The sequence below is a fragment of the Tupaia chinensis genome, unplaced genomic scaffold (assembly GCF_000334495.1).
Source record: "Tupaia chinensis unplaced genomic scaffold, TupChi_1.0 Scaffold000146_1, whole genome shotgun sequence".
Classification (NCBI taxonomy): Eukaryota; Metazoa; Chordata; class Mammalia; order Scandentia; family Tupaiidae; genus Tupaia; species Tupaia belangeri.
This window is the reverse complement of record NW_006159616.1, coordinates 4,952,931-4,979,210: the sequence shown is the minus strand read 5'-3', so window position 1 is coordinate 4,979,210 and position 26,280 is coordinate 4,952,931. Positions and strand designations below refer to the sequence as shown.

At 42.9% G+C, this 26,280-nt stretch overlaps 1 protein-coding gene across 1 annotated transcript in view; it reads right to left on the bottom strand.

Annotated features, from left to right (window-relative positions):
- The window catches only part of LOC102500380 (E3 ubiquitin-protein ligase UBR4), a 107,749-nt gene that overhangs the window by 10,521 nt on the left and 70,948 nt on the right, over positions 1-26,280 (bottom strand). The window contains exons 50-63 of the mRNA XM_027770668.1: positions 26,240-26,280; positions 25,463-25,495; positions 24,244-24,307; positions 23,687-23,821; positions 22,220-22,394; positions 20,932-21,072; positions 20,033-20,154; positions 19,322-19,433; positions 16,350-16,480; positions 16,052-16,229; positions 15,485-15,589; positions 13,840-13,977; positions 12,834-13,008; positions 541-637 (exon numbers count right to left, since the gene is read on the bottom strand). Of these exons, the coding sequence (XP_027626469.1) occupies positions 541-637; positions 12,834-13,008; positions 13,840-13,977; positions 15,485-15,589; positions 16,052-16,229; positions 16,350-16,480; positions 19,322-19,433; positions 20,033-20,154; positions 20,932-21,072; positions 22,220-22,394; positions 23,687-23,821; positions 24,244-24,307; positions 25,463-25,495; positions 26,240-26,280 (1,647 nt within the window). The remainder of the gene's footprint in view (positions 1-540; positions 638-12,833; positions 13,009-13,839; positions 13,978-15,484; positions 15,590-16,051; positions 16,230-16,349; positions 16,481-19,321; positions 19,434-20,032; positions 20,155-20,931; positions 21,073-22,219; positions 22,395-23,686; positions 23,822-24,243; positions 24,308-25,462; positions 25,496-26,239) is intronic.

The following is a 26,280-nucleotide window of genomic DNA, read 5'->3' as shown; positions in this document are numbered from 1 at the left end:
CAGATGTTTCAGAAGACATCCTGATCTTCCTGCCCTTCTGTCGATTGTAACTACAACCCATTAAAGAGTTCTAAATTCCAGGTTATCCAAGGCCCAGTGTCCAGAAGCAAATTTTAATATATGCCACACTTGGCATTATAAAAAATGTTTGCAAAAGTAAATGACTAAAGTGGCTTGAGATAGGGCAGAGTGCTCAGTTAAAAATTTAGAAACAATTTTGCCTCCAACAATTTTGCAGCTAGTGAAAGAATAGCTGTGAGAACCCCACTCTAAGAGACACACACAGAAACGCTATAACTAAGAATCTCAGGAACAGGCTTTTGCTCTAGGCTCTGTCAACAAACGCCTAGATGACACTGATACTGTTAGAAACTTCTCCGACCTCTTAGCTTTCTTTCTCATCTATAAAAGATGAGATTCTATCCTATTAGTCTGTGACCCAACACAAAGAAAGTCTTCCAGGTCCTACAGAGAGGGATGTGAGCATACTCAAGGATAACCCAACTATAGTGAGATAGAGCCAGCTGAACTGAGGGATACCTGCATGTACGGGATGGCCCGGACACCTCCAACATTTCGTAATTGGGGCAAGGTCTGCAGTAATCTCTCCAACAGCATCAGACGGACCATGTGCAGCCTGAAGGCCAAGGAGAACAGACGAAACATGAGCCAGAACGCAAGCACAGCAGCTGAACGGAGTCCTTCCCTCCTGACGCTAAGGTAAGCAAGGAGCCTCACGCTTAGGAACAACCCTAGCATTACAAAAATGTTAACAAATGCCTATTTGGTTTAAGAGCGAAGTAGAAGAAATGTTATCTTGTTAAAAGGAATACCTACTATAGGAAAGTTAAGACTATGTCCCAAACTATCAAGTCCTAGTTGCTCTTCAGTGTCAAACTGAAACTCCAATTGTAAGACTTACAGCATTTTCTATCACATGGCCCTATTCTGCCTCCAGGCATGATTTCCTAGAATTTTTCTACATACAAATTCTGTATCATCCAGTTGCACAGTGATCCAACTCTTTCTTTTTCACATTACCCAAGACCTTAGGAGGGCCAGTCACCGCTGTACTCTAACACCTGTCTATTACCCTGAGTGTACACTCGAACCTCAATTCCCTTTTGTCCTACAAACACCCCAGTTTTTCTACCTCCCCCTCTTCGCCTGAAGAGAAAGCTGACCTGTAGTAGGTGTGTGCCCATGGATCTATAGCTGAAACGCTGAATCAAGAGGAACACTATGGAAAGTTAATTCACCTAAGGCCTACTGACTAGTTGGTTGGCAGTCTCACTTATCACACAATCTCACACAGATTAAGAGAATTCCTGAATAAATTAATGAATTCACTTTCATAATCAATAAACTGCTTTGCCTCATTTTACCTCAAGTACTATTTGTTAAAAAGAAAAAAACCTATATGCCTATATATTTATTTAAATGTGAGATTTTCAAGTATTACACATCTTAGCATATCCGGAATATTTCCAGAAGTAATACAATGTGAACAGAAGCGCAGGCTCTTACTAGAATAGTGATTCTCACTCTAAAAACAACTCAAAAGAATAAGCTAGTTATTCTTAAAAAGCCCATGTGTGTGTCCAGTAGTAATTCGGCACACTGGGCCAGCCGGTGACATGAGGGTTCTAAGGCAGCTGGATCACACATAGCCCACTGCATGGTTTGAGTTTCAGACCTGGCAGCTTAAAAAATATGCCAGTTCCATGTATGTGTCTGCCCAAAATCCCAAGAAGAGAATGGAGGAGAATGACTGTGGTATGGCCATCTCCCCCATGGGGATATTCTCTCTCTCTCTCTCTCGTACACATACCCCATGGCAAATTAAAAGAATGAAAAGATTATTAGGCAAACTGTGTGAGGACTAGAAGCAAATGAGAATTGTTCCGGAATGGATAAGGTACCAGTGAAAAGGTGAGATGACAACAGCAGTTCAATAATGCTGTGACTAAAGCGTCGTAAGCGGGATTCGACATGGGTTACTGTCTTCGGATATGGAGAACACATATGTGAAAGGAAAAAGTCAGTAAAGTGAACAGTCTGGACCCAGCCAAGATCATGCCTGTTTGTTTTCAGAGTCTTAGATGGTGCACTTGAAATTTAAAATTAAACACTATACTAAAAATTGTCATTTTCTTTTTTTTTTTTTTAGTGACTTAAAATAAAATTCAGGTTTAATATAGAATAATTCACTGAGAAACTATTTAACTTGTTTGGGAACCAGCAGTTAGCATAAAGGCTATGTCACTGGACTCCCACGTAGTCGACCGCGGTTCACGTCCTGGACCCGGTGGCTTAAAACTCACGCCGGGCACGTGTGCGTGCGTGCCCAAGATTCCGAGAGGAGAATGGAGGAGAAGGGACTGCGGCGTGACCATCCCCCCTGGGGGGTGATTTCTCACTTTCTGTCTCTATGTCTCTCTCTGTCTGTCTGGCGAGCGCACGCGCCCTATAGTGAAAAAAAACCTCTCAAAAAAAAAAAAAAGGGAGTACTGATATATGTTATAACATAAATGAACTTTGAAAACATTATATTAAATGAGATAAGTAAGACACAAAATATATATATTGTTGATCCCATTTATATAAACATATCGGGAAGGCCAGCCAGTGACATGGTAGTTAAGGCAGCTGGATCCCACATGGCCACAGTGTGATTCAGTCCCAGATCCAGCAGCTTGAAAGATATGCCAGGGATGTGTGTGTGCATACCCAGAATCCCGAGAGGAGAATGGAGGAGGGAATTGTGGCATGGCCATCCCCCGCCAGGGGTGCTTTCTTACTTTCCCTTTGTCTCTGTCTCTCTCCAGCAAGTGCATGCACCCTATAGCAAACTAAAATAATGATAATGATGATGATCATGGTGATGAAAAAAAGAGTCAGATAAATAATTATTGCAGAGTTTTGAAAATTAGTAACTCTCGATGATAGGTAGAGATTGGGCTGTCAGGTGGCATGGTGGTTAAGGGCACTGGACTCCCACATGGCCAACCATGGTTCAAGTCCTGGAACTGGTGGCTTGCTTTCTCACTTTCTTTTTCTTACTCTGTCTCTCTCTGGTGAAAATTATAAAAATAAAGCTAAATAAAATAATTTTTAAAAAAGGAAAATTATTGACTCTGGATGATAGATAAATAGGAATTAGATATATTATTCTCTTTACTTTTGAATATGTTTGAAAGTATTCATAAGATTTTTTGAAAAGCAAGTTGTAGAAGACATATAACATTATTCTTGGGGGCCAGCAGGTGGCATGGTGATTAAGGATGCTGGATTCCCACATGGCCAACTGCGGTTTGAGTCCATGCCTATTTGGTTTAAGAGCGAAGTAGAAGAAATGTTATCTTGTTAAAAGGAATACCTACTATAGGAAAGTTAAGACTATGTCCCAAACTATCAAGTCCTAGTTGCTCTTCAGTGTCAAACTGAAACTCCAATTGTAAGACTTACAGCATTTTCTATCACATGGCCCTATTCTGCCTCCAGGCATGATTTCCTAGAATTTTTCTACATACAAATTCTGTATCATCCAGTTGCACAGTGATCCAACTCTTTCTTTTTCACATTACCCAAGACCTTAGGAGGGCCAGTCACCGCTGTACTCTAACACCTGTCTATTACCCTGAGTGTACACTCGAACCTCAATTCCCTTTTGTCCTACAAACACCCCAGTTTTTCTACCTCCCCCTCTTCGCCTGAAGAGAAAGCTGACCTGTAGTAGGTGTGTGCCCATGGATCTATAGCTGAAACGCTGAATCAAGAGGAACACTATGGAAAGTTAATTCACCTAAGGCCTACTGACTAGTTGGTTGGCAGTCTCACTTATCACACAATCTCACACAGATTAAGAGAATTCCTGAATAAATTAATGAATTCACTTTCATAATCAATAAACTGCTTTGCCTCATTTTACCTCAAGTACTATTTGTTAAAAAGAAAAAAACCTATATGCCTATATATTTATTTAAATGTGAGATTTTCAAGTATTACACATCTTAGCATATCCGGAATATTTCCAGAAGTAATACAATGTGAACAGAAGCGCAGGCTCTTACTAGAATAGTGATTCTCACTCTAAAAACAACTCAAAAGAATAAGCTAGTTATTCTTAAAAAGCCCATGTGTGTGTCCAGTAGTAATTCGGCACACTGGGCCAGCTGGTGACATGAGGGTTCTAAGGCAGCTGGATCACACATAGCCCACTGCATGGTTTGAGTTTCAGACCTGGCAGCTTAAAAAATATGCCAGTTCCATGTATGTGTCTGCCCAAAATCCCAAGAAGAGAATGGAGGAGAATGACTGTGGTATGGCCATCTCCCCCATGGGGATATTCTCTCTCTCTCTCTCTCGTACACATACCCCATGGCAAATTAAAAGAATGAAAAGATTATTAGGCAAACTGTGTGAGGACTAGAAGCAAATGAGAATTGTTCCGGAATGGATAAGGTACCAGTGAAAAGGTGAGATGACAACAGCAGTTCAATAATGCTGTGACTAAAGCGTCGTAAGCGGGATTCGACATGGGTTACTGTCTTCGGATATGGAGAACACATATGTGAAAGGAAAAAGTCAGTAAAGTGAACAGTCTGGACCCAGCCAAGATCATGCCTGTTTGTTTTCAGAGTCTTAGATGGTGCACTTGAAATTTAAAATTAAACACTATACTAAAAATTGTCATTTTCTTTTTTTTTTTTTTAGTGACTTAAAATAAAATTCAGGTTTAATATAGAATAATTCACTGAGAAACTATTTAACTTGTTTGGGAACCAGCAGTTAGCATAAAGGCTATGTCACTGGACTCCCACGTAGTCGACCGCGGTTCACGTCCTGGACCCGGTGGCTTAAAACTCACGCCGGGCACGTGTGCGTGCGTGCCCAAGATTCCGAGAGGAGAATGGAGGAGAAGGGACTGCGGCGTGACCATCCCCCCTGGGGGGTGATTTCTCACTTTCTGTCTCTATGTCTCTCTCTGTCTGTCTGGCGAGCGCACGCGCCCTATAGTGAAAAAAAACCTCTCAAAAAAAAAAATTAAAAAAAAAAAAAGAAACTATTTAACTTGTTTCTGAAAAAAAAAATGTTAAATATTTTTCTCACCATGGAGACTTCCCCATTGCCAATATGGCTAAGCTACCTTAATTAACCCTCCATCTAAAAACAATGAAAAATCCTAAAAAGATGTAAAAATCACTTCAGAAGCCATTATGAGTCTCAAGAAATGTCAAAAGATTAAAATCATACAGTATATGCCCCAACCACAGTAAAACTGAACTATAAAATTAATCAAAAAGGTAACTAGAAATCTCCAAATGTTTGCAAATTTAACACCATACTTGTAAATTTCCCATGGATCAAAGACAAAATTACAATAGAACCTGGACAATGTTTGCCACTGGATGGCAATAAAAATGTAACATACTCAAAATATGTGGGCCGCAGCCAAACCAAGGTTAAAAGAGAATTTTAGAGAGGAAGGTATAGCTGCAAATATGTATTTTTAAAAGGTTTGAAGTCACTGATTTATCCTCTATATCATGAAGGGAAGAACAGAAAGTGAGACATCCCTAAAACAGTAAGAATAAAAGTTAATAAGCGAAAGGAAGTATCGGGTTGTCAGAAAAGTCATGATGCATTTTACATAGAAACAAACGCCACTGACTTCCCCGATGACCCAATAAATAACAAAGTGTCAGAGTAAACAGAAAGCAGACATACACAGAGAAAAATCAAAACCAAAAGCTAGTTCTTTGCAAATAAAGTTAATAACCCTACCAAGTCTGATTATTTTTTTTAAAGGAGCAAAAGTGTTATCAATACTACAAATGAAAAAAGTACATTATAGATCCTAAAGATACTAAAATGATGACAAAAATATTATGAGTACTATATCAATAAAACAACTTTAAAAATGAACAAATTCCCTATGAAATATACCAAAACTGAAATATGAATAAATCGAAATAAGTTTTTATCAGAAAGAATAAACCCATGATTAGAAACCTTCAATTAGGGGCCAGTAGGTGGTATAGTGGTTAAGGGGCCAGACTCCTACATGGCCAATCATGGTATGCATCCTGGACCTGGTAACTTGATGGCCATCTTCTCCCCTGGCAAAGGCGGGTGCTTTCTCAATTTCCCTCTCTCTGTCTCTCTCCATCTCTCTGGCAAGTGCATACCCCTAGGGCCACAAAATTAATCAATTCTTTTTTTTTTTTTTTGAGAGATTTTTCGCTATAGGGCGCATGCGCTCGCCAGACAGACAGAGAGAGACATAGAGACAGAAAGCGAGAAATCACCCCCCAGAGGGGATGGTCACGCCACAATCCCTTCTCCTCCATTCTCCTCTCGGAATTTTGGGCATGCACGCACCCTCGCCTGGCGTGAGTTTTAAGCCACCAGGTCCGAGACGCGAACCGTGGTCGACTACGTGGGAGTCCAGTGACATAGCCATTACACTAACTGCTGGTTCCCCAATCAATTAATTTTTAAAAACTAGAGAAAGTCCAGACCCAGATGACTTAACTAATTAGGTTTTCCAAGAATTTACGGATGAAATAATACCAACCTTACACAAGCTCTTCTAGAAAAAAGAGAAAGGGAAAACCTGCCCCAACTTATTTTGAGGCCAAAGTAACATGAATACCAATCCCTGGCAAACACATCTCAAAAAAAAAAAAATTACAAGACTAAACAAAATATTAGCAAGTCAAATTCAGTGATATGAAGGTATCAGTACGACTGACCAAGTGTCTCCACTAGGTGGTTTAACAATAAAAAATCAATTAAAGTAATCTGTTACCTTAAACAGAAGGAAAAAAAAAAACATCTAATTAATTCTATATGTGCAACAAAACCAATCAGAAAGTTTAAAAAACTTACTCAGGATAAATTTCTCCCACAAAACTAGGAAATGATTTCCTTAATTTGATAAATATCCATTAAAAAGTAAATAAAACCTTATGCTAACATCATACTTAATGGTAAATCTCCGTGTTGGGAATAATGTTCAGCATCAATGTTCTTTTAACATTGTCCTAGAGCTGCTAGTCAATGCAATAAAACAAGAATAGAAAATTAAAAGATATGCTAGGACAAAAAAAGCTAAACTGTCATTATTTGTAGGTGACAAGACTGAATGCAGAAAATTCACAAGAATCTATAATCAGAATTAATAAGTGATTTTAGAAAGGTTACTGAATATAAAGTCAAAATAACAGCAATAATGAGCCCACTAACAAAAAGTAACAGGCTAAAAACTGAATACAGACAGAATTCAGAGAGGTACCAGAACTCCAAGATTGATTTTAGGGTATTTTACAACTTCAGGCCAAAGTGTTCTGAAGGTCACTTAAGCCTCTGGTTCTAGAGCCTCACAGGACATTAGAATAATGATTATAAGCCCAGGATCTTCCTCAAGTAGGGAGGAGCCAAGATGAGAACCTCAGAGATGAACCACAGAAGGCTTAAACCCTCACTTTAAAAGTAAATAGTAATAAGGTGGAGCTGGCAGGTGCCATGGTGGTTAGAGTGGCTGGACTCCCACATGACTGACTGTGGTTCAAGTTTCAGACCTGGCAGCTTGCTTTCTCACTTTCCTTCTCTCTCTCTCTCTGTCACTCTCTGGTCAACTTCAAAAATAAAATAAAATAAAATAAAATAAAATAAAATAAAAATAAAATAAAAGAAAAATAAATAAAATAAAGACAATGACTAAAATTAATTTTTTTAAAAAAATTAATATTAATAAGGCACTACCCCTCACACTGCTCTTCCCTCCACCTGCACCTTCACCTACTACCCACCACCACCACCGCCTTCCACCCCAATTAAGGTGCCTGTAAGAAAAATTAGTCAATTCAAACCTTGTGAGAGGGAAGAAAAAAAGAGCTGCTGAGACTATAGTTTAGTTAATACACTTTTTCCCTAGTTTTTTTAAAGTGGATTTCCTTTCCTTCTTTCATGAGAGAAACACTGGTACCTATGACAGGTTTTGCTGCAGAAGCTAGGATCACAGGCACATACAGACCTGCACCCAAAACAGTAAGAAAAAGTAAGCAAAAGAAAGTAAATAATCAAGATGCACCCAGAATGTTCAATCCACCTGCAACCCAAACCCTGGCCTCCCACATGGTTCCGGTATCAAGCAGCAGTGTATTATCATCACCTATGCCACCACGACTGAATGGGCCCATTTTTTTTCTTTTCAGTTATTTTCTTGTGTGTCCTGTTTAAGAAATGTGTGCCAGTCCCACATTATGGAAATATCTTGTCTTCTAAGCCCAATAAGGTATTATCTTTTACATTTGCAGCTACATTCAATTGTCTAAGATCAGGTCAAGGTTCATTTTATTCTATATAAACTTCCAACTGACCCACTACTGTTAATTGAAAAGACCATCCTTTCCCCCCACTGTACGGAAGTGTTACCCTTATTATAAGATAACTGTGTATGTAGGAATCTGTATTTCTCTATCTTTACACCAACATCACACTGTCTGAATTATCATAGCTTTATAATAAGCTATAGCTGCATAAAGTTCTCTAGCTTTATGTGTATTTCTCAGTATTGCCTTGGCTAAAATTAGTCTTTTATACTTCCAAATAAACACTAGTCATTGGCTTTTGAGTTTTTTTTTTCCTTTAGTCATGACAGAGTGCATGTATGTGTACTGTACATAGAATCTGGCCACACTACGACCCCCTGCTTTCAGCCTTCAGCTTGTTGGATCTTGGACACTGGGATGAATGCCCACATTTCAACCTGACCAGATCGGGGATTTGAATCAAGGCCACCATGTGGAATTTAGCTTCTCTTGAGCAGTGCTTTACTGCTAAACCACAAAGCAATCCTAGTCCATTCTGACACATACATAACTTTAGCTGGTTATATGAATTGGTAGCAATTTGAAAGCAATTGTAATCTTTACAAATCTTTCCACCCATAAACATGTATTTTCCTTCATTTATTTAGGCATTCTTTAATTTCTCTCACTGGGTTTTATACTTTTCAGTGTAAAAGCCTTTCAAGCCTAGTCCTGTGTATTTGATGCTTTTAATTCTAATCAAAATGATAAATAACTAAGCACAAGGAATAAAAAAAGAGAGACATTAAGAGACATGTAGAAGAGAATATGATGATCTAACACCTATTTAATTAGAATCCCAGAAACAGAAATAACAGAAAATGAGACAGAAACAATATCTGATGAAACTGATAGATGGGATTGTTTTCTCAGGTACTACTAAAAGCACTAGCCCACACATTCATGATTCCCAAAGACTACTCAGCAAAACAAATGTAAAGAAACCCATCCTAGGGACCAGCAGTTAGTGTAATGGCTATGTCGCTGGACTCCCACATAGTCAACCGCAGTTTGAATCCCAGACCCAGTGGCTTAAACTCACACCGGGCACGTGTGCGTGCGTGCCCAAGATCCCAAGAGGAGAATGGAGGAGAGGGGATTGTGGCATGGCCATCCCCCCTGGGGAGTGATTTCTTGCTTTCTGTCTCTGTCTCTCTCTATCTTTCTGGTGAGCGCACACGCCCTATACCTAAAACCTCTCAAAAAAAAAAAAGATCTGAATTCAGATCCCCACAAATCCCAAATTAATCTGAACACTAGAAACATGCTCACTATCCTGGCTGGCTGAAAGGTTTGGGGGAGTGGTTATACTTGGCAATAGTGTGTGATGTCTCATCAGGAATAACAAAATCCAGTAAGCAATGGAATACCATTTTCAACAGAAGATAGGGTAGGTGGACATGCCAACACAATATTTTATACCCATCAAAAATACATTGGGAACCAGCAGTTGGCATAATGGCTATGTCGCTGGACTCCCACGTAGTTGACCATGGCTCGCATCCCAGACCTGGTGGCTTAAAACTCACGCTGGGCGCGTGTGCATGAGTTCCCAAGATTCCGAGAGGAGAATGGAGGAGAAGGGATTGCAGCGTAACCATCCACCCTGGGGGGTGATTTCTTGCTTTCTGTCTCTATGTCTCTCTCTGTCTGTCTGGCGAGCGCACGCGCCCTATAGTGAAAAACCTCTCCAAAAAAAAATACATCCACAAATTTGAGTTAAATAAAGACAATTCCAAGCTAATAAAAACTGAAATATTGGGGAACCAGCAGTTAGCGTAATGGCTATGTCGCTGGATTCCCACGTAGTCGACCGCAGTTTGCGTCTCGGACCCGATAGCTTAAAACTCACGCCGGGCGCGTGTGCGTGCGTGCCCAAGATCCCGAGAGGAGAATGCAAGAGAAGGGATTGCGGCGTGACCATCCCCCCTGGGGGGTGATTTCTCGCTTTCTGTCTCTCTGTGTCTGTCTGGCGAGCGCACGTGCCCTATAGCGAAAATCTCTCAAAAAAAAAAAAAAACAAAACTGAAATACTGTAACCAGTAAGCTTCCTTCAAGGAAAATCTAAACAACATCCCTTAGAAGAAAATAATCCTAATGGAGGGTCTGACATTCACAAAGCAACGTTGGGCCCGAGAAATGGTAAGCATGTGAGTACAGTTAAATAAGCACTGACCACAGAAACTACACAACCTGTAACAAAGGAATGACAATACCTTGAAAGCCTGAAAAAGACACTCAAAGAATTGAAACACATTAATATGAACGGGTAAAGTCTTCTAAGTCTTCGTATTATTCAGGAAGACAATACAGCTCTTAGTTAAATTTAGTTTTAGGTACGTGTGCACGTTGAAATAAGTAGTATAACCACTAAAAGATTCGAAACATAGTAAACACCTACTAATTCAGAGAGTTGGAGAAAAATGAAAAGAAAGGGAATACAATACAGCAAATGAACTCAAAGAAAGCTATAAGGGAATGACCAAGAAACAGAGGAGCAGACAGAATAAGAAGCACAAGTTAGTGATAGACATAAACTCAAATGCATCAGCAATGTGGATGATTAAATTATCTCAGCTGCTTCAACCAAAAGACAAAGGTAGACTGGTCTAAAAGCAATTTTTAAAGTAAATTTCCAAAACAGAAATGAGAAAGCATATTAGAATATCATCTGAACAAAATAGAATTAACCTAGAAATCACATTAAGAAAAATAAAGATCATGTAGAAGATTTCTTTATGTTAGAAACTTAAAAAGAAAAAACTCCCTCAAAAATAATCATTTAACAGACCCAGAGAACACCTTCATCGAAAGCAATGCTGCCAGCAATTTATACTCAGACACCGTGTGGCACACGGGAGACATCCTGATGTCCTCTCAAAACAGCTCTGACGTGGAACTGTGTCAGGCAGAGTTATTATTTTTCTGATAGAAATCACTCAATTTGGGGCCACCAGGTGGCATGGTTGTGAAGGGTGCTGGACTCCCACATGGCTGACTACGGTTTGAGTCCCACACCTGGTGACTTGCTTTCTCACTTTCTCTCTCTCTCTGTCCTCCCTGGTCAAAAAAATAAATAAATAAAGCTAAAAAAAATAATTCTTTAAAAAAAGAAATCACTTAATTCAAAATTCTGAACTCACTGTTTCACCAGTGTGATAACTGCTGTACTCAACAAATTCAACACACATTATATGACAAGTGTTATTCCTAAGCTCCTCTTCCTCCTATTTCTCTAGTCATCTCTTAGTTAAGAATATATTCACTCAGGACTGTAGTGGTTAAGGTGCTGGATTCCTGGGTAGTTGACTGTGGTCTGAGACCCAGACCCAGCAGCTTGAAATTCACACTAGATGCACGCTCAAAATCCCAAGAGGAGAGTGGAAGAGAAGAGACTGTGAAGTGGCCATTTCCCCAGGTGATTTCTCACTTTCTGTCTCTCTGGCAAGCATATGTGTCTCACAACAACTCTTTCTCTCTCTCTCTCTCTAAAACAAACAAACAAACAAATTCACTCTGGGGTTAGCAGGTGACGTGGTGGTTAAGGTACAGGACTTTCATGTGGCTGACCATGGTTCAAGTCCAGACCCAGCAGCTTGGGAATCACACAGGGCATGTGTACTCGTGTACCCCAAATGCCAGGAGAGTGAAGGAGAAAGGATTGCAGTGTGCCCTCCCACCCCCAGAGTGATTTCTCACTTTCCCTCACACTCACTCTGGCAAGTGTGCGTACCCTGTGGTAAAAACCTTTTAAAAAATAAAAAAAAGGAAGAAAGAAAATATTCACTCCACCAATCTGATGCCAAAAACCACCATGATGTCATCTTAAGGGGTATGGATTAGGATTTGTAGATTACTTTCAATTTCAAAATGTTTCAAATTTGGTGTTTCTAACCATAAAAATGTGGGGGTTTTTTGTCTTACTTCTCCTTCACTTTACAAACATGCTGAACAAGTAGCTATTTCTAGTATTATGTACCTAATAACTATTATTGTTAAGCCTCAAACTGCACCATTTATGAAGAGGATATTACAGGTGCCAGCAGGTGGCATAGCGGTTAAGGTGTTGGACTCCCACATGTTCTACAGCGGTTTGAGTCCTGGACTTGGAGGCTTCAAACTCATGTCAGGAACATGTACATGCATGCCCAAAATCCCAAGAGGAGACTGGAGGAGAAGGGCCTGGGCATGGCCAATCTCCCTGAGGGGGGGGGTGATTTCTCACTTTCTCACTCTCTATCCCTCTCTGTCCCTCCAGCAAGCACACATACCCTATAGCAAAAATCTCTTTAAAAAAAAGAGGATGTTGCAGAACATGTTTATGGGTAATGGTAAAATAAGAAAAAGTTGAGGGAGGAAGACACATATGTTTATAACAAATACTTTACAGCTGGGCTATTCCTGAAATACTCTTAGGCAGGCAAGCCTCCTAACTGTGAGTGACTAGATCCTGACCTGTTGCTAGTGTGGACGTCTCCTTCAGCTTCCCCTTCTCCTTCTCCTTCTGAGCCATCTCCCTCCTGGTGCCCGGTGGTGGTGCTGATAGCGCCAGTGCTTGAGCTGACACTTCCAGGGCCAGCCGGATGCCCCTCGGCTGTGGCATCGCCATAAGCACTGCTCCGGCCAGATACTGGAGGGAAAGGGTTAAAGAAGCACACATCAACTCCCAAAGCAAGACAGATCTCAATTCAATCTGAAGTCTACAATGGGTGGGAGATAACCAGTAGCTTTTAAAATTATTTTCTTCTATGTGAAGCTAAATAAGGACTGAATTCATGATCCTGACCCCACAACAGTATGACAAGTCACTTTCCCAGCAGCCATCCACCTTTCTACAGTGCTCAGGATCCAGCTACAAGAACAGCCTTTATCTTGGCTGCCAATAAATTTCTATCTTACACTTCACAGGATACATGCACTGATAGGGGAATCTAGAACTCTCCATAAAAATTGTTCCTATCCAGCCAATAACCACAGACTAATTTACAAAGTCAAACTAAAATGGCTTTGTCATCCCTCATTTGAGAGCCCTCCTCATCAGCCAGTGTAGCATGGGACAGCCTGCTATGTTAACACACATGCTAATATCTCGGGTCATGGAACAGCAGGGCTGCCCAAATATCTTCCCCTGGTGGGTAAGGAACAGGGCAACAGGTTTCAAGGTCACACCATAACTATTCTGGATTAAAGACGATTTGCAATTATGCATGTCTTGCTTTTCTTCCACTAACAGACAATTAAATAAAAAGCTCCCTGTAAAATATTTCTGTTTTAACCCCACTGAGCTTAAGCTATCCTCACTGAACATTTGAAACTCCAGGGCTGAGGTCAAATGAATTCCACAAGACTTGCACTAAGTCCCCACTGCTTCTCTTTGCTAAAATCAATCCCAGGTCTCAGGCAGGGACCCTATTTTGTCCCCACCCCCTGCCCAAGAGATCAGGACCCCCGGGCACATTACCACTGTGCTCGCCAGCCACCGAGTCCACTGCACTTCCCCCGCTCTCCGAGCCCACACTACCACCGTGGTCAGCAGGAGAGGTCCGAAGGGTGGAACCATCAGTCGCTGCTGTGCTGCCTTCGTCGTCTGAGGCTGGAGCTGAGAGAGTAACGAGAGCTGTTACAGGTAAAAACCCCTCTGGGGGCGAAAGCATCAAACCACATAGTGCAGAGGACACAATGCAGTTATGTATCCTGTCATCAAGGAGAAAAGGGAAAGATCCGCTTTGCTGGTTAATCACTAACAGGGACAGACACTATACACGGCGCATTGCAAACAGTGCTTAGACAGAAGTGAAAACCCAGCTCACTGGGCATTTCCTCCGCTGTCCCATCACTGTGCGACTAGTACAGTGCAGAGATTCAATCGTGGACGCGCAGTTTTCTAGCTTAAACGCTGCATGGTCCCCACTGTCTAGGTGTTACTGACATCTGCTGAGAGATATGAAACTAGCAATTACCATTCAAAGCATCGAAGTCTGCATTTTAATGAGATTCGCTTTGTAATCAGTCAATTTGAGCTTCCGTTAGGAAATCACTCATGAGCTCCTGAATCAACGCTGTTTGTTTGTTTGTTTGATCAAGTGGTCCAGAGGGGAGCTTATTGGGAAATTTCACACCTCCTAATCATCCTCATCAGATGCTAATAATGAAGCAAGGAAATTCCCCAGAGACAGCCACAGCATCCAGGATCAGGGCTGAGCTGAGACAGGAGGAAAACGCTGGATGAGATACACGGGGGAGGAAAGCCAAGACAGCCACAGAGCACAGCGGAGATACGACTGGCACGACACAACAGCGACTCCGAAGCCTGGAATGACAGCAACTCAAGAGACCTACGAAAAGCAACGAGCCATGGCAGCAGATGGGGACAGCCAGTCTCTCCCTCTGTTATTTATCCAGGGTAAAACTCCCAAAAGAAAAAATAAAGAAACAAAACCAGGGAAACAACAGTCTGAAAAACGATAACTCAACCCCGAAAACTACTCAGAGACTGAGTTCCCAGTGTTTTCAGGTGCTCCGTACTCCTTTATTTGGTCCAACTCTATCTTCAGTCATTTCTTTTCAGATTAGGAAAGAGATCACAGTAAAGACAAAATAAGTTCTTAGGATTTTCTGTGGGTTTTAATTGTCCACAAACCCCTTCCTCTCAAGTTCATAGATCCCTGATGGCTAACGGCACTGACCGAGAATTCTGAAGCATGACCCAGCTTCTTGTAGCTTATTTATTTGCAAATGATGAGAAAAGGGTTAAGAGCTCTATTTACTATTGCCCTTTTAATACTGTCTAAAATATTAGAACTCTGATGAAGAATGCTGACTGCAGTAATTGAAGACCTCTAACTGACCAGCCTGCAAGACGGTCTTGGCCTTTCCTGGGGAATTAGCTGAAGCCAGGCAGCATGCATGTGTAAGGAAGCGGGGCCAGGAGCACCGTTGCCAAGCTGCATCACTATGCCTTCCACACCGTGTTTCTAAAGCCAAGGCAGAAGCAGGAAGTCTAGAATGGCCTGTCAAAGCAGCTGCCCATTACACTCTCACAGCACTGGAAACAAGGCCTGAGGGCCCTGGGGCCCTGAGCCGTGCTCCTCGCTGTGGACAGTTACCTGATGCTGTGGTGTCAGAGAGGGTTCCTGCGTCCAGAGAGGAAGAACTGGGTGCCTGGCCGGACAATCCCAGGCTCTGCAGGCCCAGGGCACTGCTGCTGCTGCCTGGGAAACAAGTGGAGAGTGAGCACGACATCCCCTCCGGACCCCATCCACAGAGCTGCTTGGGTCACCTGCTGCCCTCAGGAGCCTCTAAACACCAGCGTGCGACCGACCCCCGCTGGCCTAGAGGAAGTTAATCAACAGCCATTGCTATCCACCCACCACATTTAGTTACAGAGAGGGTGGAATATTTCTTTTAGCTCAGGCAAAAGACAGGCTGGAGGAATCTAACAAATTCAAGAGGAAATCATTTCAAAGAACTAGCAGAAGCTATGAGATTGGCTCCCACACTGAAATTCCCACCACACTCTCTCTCACTCTCCACCTGTATCTCTGAGCAGCTCTCACCCAGATCAACCTCTCCCCAAATTGGGAATAAGCTAAGTCAGCTGGATATCAGTAACCGCCAAGCCCTCTCTCCTGTGCAAGCCAGAGGGCTGCTTTGTTCCTGGCATTGCCTTCTACCTTGCTGGTCCTGCTGCAGGCTCAGGGCAATGGCTAGTTCAACCATGGTCTCGTCATCTGCATCAGGTGGGATGTCCAGCATTGGGGGGAAGCCCTCTGCGCCTGCCAGCAGGGCCTCCAGGGGAGAGGGGTTGCCATTGTTGACATTCTCAGCTGTCTCCAGGACCATCGACTCAGACTGCAGAGAGAAAACTCCGTCAGTGTCCCATGGTAATGGCAACTTTTGGAAATCCACTAAATGCGAGCCAGAGGAGAGTTCTGAAGCTCCTCCTCCCCTCTCCTGCTGCCAGACACTCACCACCATTTCAAAATCTCCATGGTCCACCTCACTCTGTTCCTGGCTTTCCTGACGGATGTGACCACCATTCGGGATCCCTGATGACTGCATTTTCTCATCTGCGTCATCATCGTCATCATCATCCTTGTCTCCTGAGTCAAAGAAACCCCAGTCACCTGTAGGTGCTTGCTCTTTCCTCTCTCAGCATATGAGGTGGTAAGTTAGGTACAAACAAAACCCAAGACAAGCTACCGGCTCACACCCTGTGCTCAAGAAGGAAAACTCCAGGGTGCTGTGCCTGGCCTTCTCTTGCTTCTTGGACCTAGAAGGGTCTGGGAAGATGGCACTGATATTAACAGCTTGGCCCCCAGAGAAATAGACTTTTCCAGCTGATGGGGATCGGGGTGCGGGTGGAGGGTCTTGGTTTTCAAAGAGATTTCCATAAAGTAGAGAAACCTAAGACCAGTAGGTCTGCAGACTCCCAGGACTCTCAGGAGTCCTTGGCTAAGACAGGAAAAATAATACAATTGAGATTTTTATGCATCATCTGTCATGATGGCTTAGAGTTTATTTCTCTACTTTTTTCTAAAACAATTAGGTCATTGAGATTTTCACACTACATAATCATTATGCGAACAACCAGAATTGAAATGTAAAACCATCAAATGGAAACCAAGGACACCACAGTACTGCCTGGGCCTGCTTCCAGTTGAAGGTGGAAAGGTCTTCCAATAACGAAGAAGCCGAGGGCCAGCCCGTGGCCTAGCAGTTGTGGTGGCTAGATCTCACAATAAGGAAAAAGCCGAGGGCCAGCCCACGGCCGGGCAGTTGCGGTAGCTAGATCCCACACAGCTGACCGACCGCAAGTGAGTTCCAGACTCGGCAGCTTGAAAAACACACCAGATGTACACATGACGAAATCCCAAAAGGAGGGAGAAATGGAGACGGGAGAGCAGTGTGCCCATGCCTATGGCAGGGAGGAGGGTGCTTTCTCCCCCCCTCCCTCCCAGTGAGCACACACACACCTTTGGACAAATTTAGAAAAAAAAAAGGGGGGGGGGGGAGGCTCCTAATTGTAAGAAGATTATGGCAGGGCCAGGAGGTAGCATGGCAGCTAAGGCCCTAGACTCCGACGTGGCTGACTGTGGTTTGAGTCCTGGACCTGGCAGCTTGCTTTCCCACTTTCTCTCTCTGGTGAGCACACGTGCCCTATGGCAAATTTTAAAATAACAATAATAATAATACATTAAATAACTTTTTAAAAAGATGATTATAGTGCTCTCACCTTCCACTCAATAGTGTCAAATAATGTAGTATGTCTTTAATTGGAAACAAACTGTCTGAACTCTAGGTTCCTGCCAGAGAGGAGTCACCAACTGCTGCCTAACCCAACAAAAGCTGAGATAAATGATATTCAGGGAGGAATGTCTGGAAGTCCCAAAGATGCGTGCGTTCCTCTAGACCACACTCTCCCATACGCAGCCATTAGCAACATGTGGCTTCCAAGTCCTTAAAATGATACTGTTCTAAACGGAGATGTGTCATCAGTGTCTTAAGACATGCTGGGTTTCAAAGACAGTACTCAAAAAATGCAAAATATTTCACTAATAACTTTTATACTGACAATATGATAAAATAATATTTTTGACATATTAAATGACCTATTAAGTTAATTTCATGTTCTTTTTACACTTTATAATGTAACTACTATAACTTTTAAATTACCTATGTGATTTTCATTTGATTACTCCAACTCAAACCAACTAACCAGAGCTCATGAAGAAAGCAGAATTAAAGAACAAGCTTATGGGACCAGCAGGTGGCATAGTGGTTAAGGCGCTGGACTCCCACATGGCCAACTACTGATAAGAGTCTTGGACCCAGCAACTTGAAAAAAATGCCGAGAGCACAGATGTGCATGCCCAAAATCCCAGGAGGAGAAGGGATTGTGGTGTGATCATCCCTCTGAGGAGTGAGTTCTCACTCCCCCCCACCAAAGCACATGCACCCTATGGCAAAAACTTTATTTGGTGCAAAAAAAATTCTGAAATCTATGTGCAGTTTTTTTTCATTAATAATGCATTTTCCATAAACTTTCTGAAAACCATTCATATAATGTAAGGCTATTACTTAGACACCTTTTAGACTTGCTTTAACTAAAATGCAAAAATGTGCTATTCTAAGAGTATCATGGGAGAAATATCTGTCCAATCTGCTATTGCATTTATTATAAATAAGTCCATTGAGGGGGTCAGCAGTTAGCATAATGGCTATGTCGCTGGACTCCCACATAGTTGACCACGGTTCGAGTCCCAGACCTGGCGGCTTAAACTCACGCAGGGCACGTGTGCGTGCGTGCCCAAGATCCTGAGAGGAGAATGGAGAAGGGATTACAGCGTGGCCATCCCCCCTGGGGGGTGATTTCTCACTTTCTGTCTCTCTGTCTCTGTCTGGCGAGCGCACGCGCCCTATAGTGAAAACCTCTCAAAAAAAAAAAAAAAAAAAAAAAAAGTCCATTGAGAATCCTACCCCTTAGGCAACAAAATGGATTCTTAATGAGAGCTTTTGTGCCAGAAACAGTATTGTTTTCCTGAAAATACAGGTATTCTATATCTTTGGTCACTGTGATTTTTATAGCTATTCTTCATTTTGTTTTTGCTGCGGCTTTTAGGAAGCTTCTAGTCAAATATAAGATCGTCACTTAACAGCCCAATAGAAGCTATGATGTACTTTCTATATCCTTAATTATATCCTTGGCTTGATTCTACCACAGTATCCTTATTTTACAAGTTCCTAGGTTTTCTTTATTTTTATTGTACTCACTATATACATTTTCATACACCACCTTAAATTCTTTATGGAATAAGGTAGGGTAAAAATATAAACAGAATTTCCAAGACCCTGTCCACGTGAGTACCAGACCCTAACGCTGCAGCTCCCTTGTCCCCCGTCCCCACGCACAGACGGGAGCCTAAACCCAGATATCATATTACCCATTGGAGTGTTGCTGCGTGGTGAAGAGGGCAGTGTCACGTGTCTCCGTTTGTTCCTGGGCCTTAGGACTCGAATTAGAGCTTGTTTACAAGAGAAGCTCACAGCAGGATCCTAAAGTGTAAAAGGATTGATTACTCAACAAACTATCTATGATATACATGATTCCTTTCTTAATCAACTGCTTACAACCAGCTGCCCATCAAGTTAAGTTCCCCCATCTCCTGACCTGACACACACACGACCCACTTAGTACCTTCTATCCCTCAGTTCCTGGTGATAGGCCAGCTGCTCCCAAAGCCACCCTAGTTCTCTGCAAATGGCTTCTGGCCTTTCCACAGATGACAAGGGCCACAGGGCTCATCTTAGCTTTGTGCTAAAACCAGTACTTCAAACAGTGGCTCCTATGACAGCTCACTAGAAGCAGGAATCTTGATGAGCTACGTTCATTCCTGCACTAATGTAAGTAATGTTAAATGAGTCACTTATCACTAGTTAAATGCAAGACTAGCCTCCGGGGTCTCAGCACTAATTAAGAAAGACTAAGTCCACTCCCTTTCTAAACCTTTCTCTTCCATGGAGAAAGGTCTTTAAAACTCTAAAGTCTCATCATCTTGAAGTCTATATTGTACTTCCCTAGTTTAGCAAACTTAAAACACGTTCCAGACATTCCCAGGCTGAGGAGATATGCCTGGGGTGGTAACGATACGTACAGGACACAGCAGCATCTGCATGTAGATCTTGGATGCTGTGTTAATACAGTCCAGCTCACAGGTACAGTAGCCATGGATAATGTCTACCAGAGCATTCACGGTAGCTTCGATATGAGTTAGGCCTAAAGGGGAGAAAAATATTATCCAAAAAGCTGGTGGAAATACCTGTAACTACTTGAGAGTTTGAGACAAAAGTATGAGTTCTTATCCCCAAGTAAAGGTCAAGCTAACAAGATAATGACAAGCACACACACAGCAATGCAAACACAAAGAAAACATGCGCACATACAGAATACAGACTGTCAGCATTGAGATCTGTCCTACTAACAGTCTCCTCATCTTTCAAACCATCCGCAAAAGCCTTTCGAGATATCCTGTATGACAGGCATAAGTAGCTATCTACTCTCTACGGGTATCAAAAGACAAGGCAGGGAAAAGTGAAGAAATACGCAGACACTAAATGTCCCCTACTAACTCCAAACCATAAGTGATAGCAAAGTATGACCATGACATGAACTGTTAGTTTATTGCCCAAGTAACCTGCAAGTGTACATGAGCACTGGGCTCATTCTACTTTTCTGTATTGCTATTGGGATCGTTACTCTTCACTCCAAACTTGCACAAGAGTGAGAAAGCAGTAGTTTGGAAATAATTTTCTAAGCTGATGCTTACTGTACTTCTTAAACTAGTTTTGAACCAAGTTTTCAGAGTTTTTTTAAAAATTATAAACACCAGTAAGGACACACACACACACCACCCAGGCACAATGTGCTGATCTCACACTTCAACTTCCCAATTATTAATTCTGGAAGAAATGAACAATGAAAGCAAAAGGGTCAGAGCCGTTAGAACTTACACCAGGCTTTGCTATGTACCAAATACCCCTTTTAATATGATACCTGGTAGGCAGGCAGGGGCCAAGAAGGCGTTCTTGGGCTTGGATGCATGCAGTTTCCAGAAGTGGTTCACGAGCTGGGTGATGAAACTACAGCAATCCCCTTCCAACTGCTTCTGTGGTTCTTTCCCCTCATCCATGCCTTCTAAGCAGGACAAAGAAAATTATCAACGATGGTAAATCTGAGATGGAATTTAATTTGTGTAAGGTTAACTCAGGTCAAGGAAGCTTGCCTGGGGAGGGAGTTTCAAGTGGGGCCCCAATCAATATGCCAACTATCCCTAGATTCCAGCAGGCACATCTAGGAAAAAAACAGTCTGGGAAAGGAATATCACAAAAAACATTGTATGTTAGAATTAAGTAGAAGGGGGAGCATTCAAGATCTTTATAGCAGATTCAAAGACCTCACTTGCAACTGTTTAACTTCCAAAACCTAAGGAATCATCTGAGATTTCTCTAGAATGATTCCAGGACTGTAGGACTAGAAGGAGGAACAGAATGATGACAGTATACGGGAGCATGTAAATGACAGGAAACTATAAAGGCACCTATAAACTCTCTGATAATGGCAAGACAGGTTTGGTACCCGGCCAACGTGAGAACCCAGGAAACAGAATCCGAGCACTAAGAAAGGCGATTGCACATGTTAATGAAATATTAACAAAAGAACAGCAAGAAAGCAAAAACTATGGCCCTGTTTCTTTAAAGCAACCCAGGTCCAACCAAGCTTAGCTTTACCATGAAGATCACAAATGGTGGGAAACGGCAGTTAACATAATGGCTATGTCGCTGGACTCCCATGTAGTCGACCACGGTTCGCATCCCGGACCCGGTGGCTTAAAATTCACGCTGGGCACGTGCATGCATGCCCAAGATCCCGAGAGGAGAATAGAAGAGAAGGGACTGCAGCGCGACCATCCCCTCCGGGGGGAGATTTCTCGCTTTCTGTCTCTATGTCTCTCTATCTGTCTGGTGAGCGCATGCGCCCTATAGCGAAAACCTCCCCCCCCCCAAAAAAAAGATCAAAAATGGTAACAACTTCAAAGACAGATTATAGGCAATGTCCAGAACACTAAATAAATTCAAAGATAATAAAAGGGGCAAGCACTAGGAAGAGAATTTATTTTAAATGGTATAATCTAAATATCCAAAAGGCCTACCAGATATGAAGAACAGAGAGTAAAATCCCTGTTCCAGAGCATGAAATCAGTCAGAGGTCAGTAAGGATAAGAAGATGAGAGTGTAAGTATATTAAACAGATTTCAGGACCACGGCCACACAGCCAAGTTCACCTGTTTCCATCTGGGGCAGCTTTGACTCCGTAAAGTGGACAAGGTTGTTAGGGCGCATGATGGCAATGGACCGAGCTGTAATCACCAGCCTTTGGAACACCTCGGGGTCCAAGTCCTTGCCTTCTTTGCTGGATGCATTCAGACACTGCACAGCTTTGCTCAGTAAGGCCTGATCCTATAAACAACAGGATGAGAGAGGGTCAACCACAAGCAAGGGTTGGCTACAAAAGCAGAGTAAAGCTGTCAGGACTGGTACCTCGTCTCAAAACAGGTTAATTACCACCAGCCACCTAGAATCAATCTTCATGGCAGCCCAATATAAACTTCTTAGCACATAAAATAGTAAGTTATTGGGGCCGACAGGTGGCATGGTGGTTAAGGTGCTGGATTCCCACATGGCTGACTGCAGTTCGAGTCCTGGGTCTGGCGGCTTGCTTTCTCACATTCTCTCTCTCTCTCTGTCCCTCTCTGACTAAATTAAAAATAAAGTTAAATAAAAATAATTCATACATATATATACATATGTGTACACACACACACACACACACATACATATATATGAATTCAAATTCAAAAACCATGCAATCAGTATTCAAGTATGATTGGAAAATTACAATCCACCTAATTCTTCACAAATGCGATACCCCAGATTTCTTCCCTATACTAGAAGAGTCATTTATTTAGCAAGTTCCTATTATCCAAGGATTATGTTAACAAAGTTGCCTTTCCTTGAGAGGCTCAACAGGTTAAATTCACATTTATCATTTCTCTGGGTTGGGCCACAAAAGTTAACCAAGGCTTCTGGGCTGGTGGTTCTTCCCAGAGTCCTCCTGCCTTATGGGACTTAACTGTCATCTTTTCCATCTATAGAAATTGGCTCAACTTACCTCTTTTGGCAGCTGATTTCTCTTTTTTTAAGTTTATTTATTTCTTCCATGACACAGAGAGTGTGGAGGCAGGAGAGTGAGAGGGAGATACACCCCATACATACAACGGGGTCCTCAGACTCAATCCACTTCTACCCTTAGTCAGCCAGGATCACAGACATGAGCAGCCAGCATGTGCAGGGAGACCTCAGGACACGAACTTGGCACCTTCCCACCGGGTTTCAGTATCATGGACTTGTACACCAGTGTGGCCGGCAGGCTACAGACTTTCATAGGTGATACTTTCCCTCCCTGAATGAGAAGTTACCAGCTCAATACCCTTCCCTTGCTTTCTTAAGTCTTGCTAATCCTGTTTGAATGACAGAAAAATAAGTGCAAACCAGTGGCCCACTGGTCAGCTCTTCCTCAGTTCAAGAGGCGTGCATTCTTTCTCAGGAGGAACTTCAGCCGATGTGGGTGCTGTCTTTGCTCCACCTCACTTCACTATGTACTCTGTACACACAAAGCCAAGGCCCTAGATTTTGCGACAGGACCACAATTTTCATTTCTACGAAAAGCAGCCCTGACCGGGAATGATTACCTTGTGGCTGTGATAGGCCGAGCGGCTGGTGTGCAGGCTGGCCAGGAGGCTCTTGGACTGCTGCTGAACACTGGCAGGTGCTGGCAAGGACAGCAGCAGAGTGGCCAGCTCCTGAGCTGCATTCTTGTTTCTCTCCTAATGCAAAAGACAGCAGGGTTATCACTCATCCCACCAACCCAGTGCGGGACTATCTATACTCTGCCCTCCCGTTTCCTTCCTTCCCTCCAGGCCACCAGGGCTAGGTTAGATATACTCCATGGACTGCCAAGAGCTTCAGAAACTAAATTCCTCCCACAGTGTAAGGGAAGAAGTGAAGGCGAGCTCATGGCTCCCAGAACAGCTTTCTTGTATGACCACTCATCCTATCCTACAATATGCTTTCACTGTCTCCAAAAGTAGGACTCAAGGCCTTAAGCTGAAGACTTCTCTGGAGCGTCTCTGCAAATCAAGATTATGCTTATAAATGTTCTTTAGCTACAAGGCCTCAAGGCCTAGACAATTCCACTGACTTCCTGGCTCTTCAGAAAGCTCCCATGTGCTTTGAAAAAGTAACTTGCCTTCTCGATGATTGGGCCAACAGCAAAGCAGCTTTCCAGGGCTTCTAAAGAACTCACAACCAGCCTGAGGAGACAGGAAACCTGGCTTGAGTACAACAAGCGTTCTCTCTGCCTTGTGCTTTAGCCTAGGCAAACTATAGTTGTGAGGACCTTGGGGACAGCTAATGAATGCCAAATACAAAATCAAAGCACAATAAGACCTGCCACAGGCACCATGCATATCGTTTCCTGTGTTACAGGCCAGGAGAAACCTGGCTCCTCCTCGGAGATCAACCTGAGGCCATGTTCATAATCCGGAACTCAAAGACAGGGCTTTTCTTCCTCAAAGAGGATAAATGTGCTTCCTTCTGCTGCCTGTGGCAGGGATCACTGAGATGGGCTTAACGGCCTTGATGCAATGGGACCCAAAGCCCAGGTGCCCAGAGATCAGCGGGCAAAGGGGATATACACAAAGGGAAAGGTTAGAGCCATCTTCTTACACTGGCAAGGTTAGGTTGTATTTTCTTACACCTCCAAGAAAACGCACAAAGGCATTTCCTATGACGTCCCTAAGTACGGGGCAGAAGACAAACCGTATCTTTAGGTGCATGCCAACTGCCAACATTCAAGGGGTAGCACAAAGCATCTTTAGAACACGGAGCAGTTCTCCCTCGGGGAAGAAACAGAAACCCAACTGTTAAAGGGAACCAAGTAACATGCTCCCAGGCTTACTCCTTTGAGTTTAATGTGGCATAGTAAAAAGACCAACATCCTGACAGCTGAAGCTCTGAACAGAGAAAGAAAAGTACTGAGAAGGTAACTGGAGAGACAAGGGTTAAGGGACAGAGGAAAGCGATAAAGAACCAGGGAGTAGGAAATAGGGGCATAAAACAAATTTGGACAGAACAAGCTCTCTAGTGACTTATCAGATGGCAGGACTTTTTCTGTTTGTCCCTCTACCCCAATACCCCTCCTCACCCACTACAGAGAGGGGGCAGAGAAGGACTGGGGTAAGGAAGAGAGAGCTGAGAGTCCGACACAGCCAACACCAAGTGTGCACTTACAATCCTCCGTTTACTCCATTACAGATGGAAAGCTCCATAGCCATGCAATGACCAGAACAGAAAGAAGCAGGAGGACTCTTAAACAGAAGCAGCATCAACGCAAAGCCACACCATTGGTTACACTGCTCTCTGACACATACTCACTCGTGCAGAGAAAAGAAAGAGGGCATACTAACCGGTCCAGCTTGGTTAGGGACTCAGTTTCAGAACTTGGGGGAGAGCAAAGAAAAAAAAAGGAAAAAAATGTGAAGCTCAGAGAAACCTGGAAACACATCCTAAGCAAATCATAAATGAATAGGATAGGGAGGAAAAGAAAGAGGAAGAAGGGCAGTGGGGAGGCTGCTGGTGGGAGGCAGTGGTTCCAAGCAAGGCTATTCTTGCGGCTTGTAATGTAAGAAAGTCAAAATCTTACATCATGAATTACTTTATCTACGATGGCAAACCAGCAGCTACCTAGCACAAAGAAGCCAAGCACGATGCTTAAGAATGCCACTGTGGGAGATTTGGAGAGACTCTGAACTGTACTACGAGATGCAGCAGACAGCCTCTCTCGCTCACAGCGTTATAGCCCCTCAGTGGCTACTGCAGGGAAAGATGAGAAGATGAGATCAGAATGGATTCAGCAATGCTGGGTCCTAATCTATTGTATAATAGTGGCTTAAGCACCTTCTAGTCTGTGGCCTTTGGCTAATCCAAAGGGTACCTGAGCATTAAGAGAAGGGACAGAATTTCTGCGCAAGCAGAGACTCTGATGTCAGGTGACTCTGAGCACATTTTTCAGGCTTTCTCTGCACACTAAGGAAACAGTGAAGTGGAGGAGTGGTGTGAAAACTTAAAAATCACAAGCTAGACTTGGGACAGTGATTAGAGGCTGACTCTCTCAAGACACAGGAAGGCTCAGCAGTGGAGTGGAAAATGGTGAAGACTGAACCCAGCCCTGCCAGTATGGGTACCTCTCCAGGACGGTTCCACTGGCTGTGGCAGGGGCAGCCGA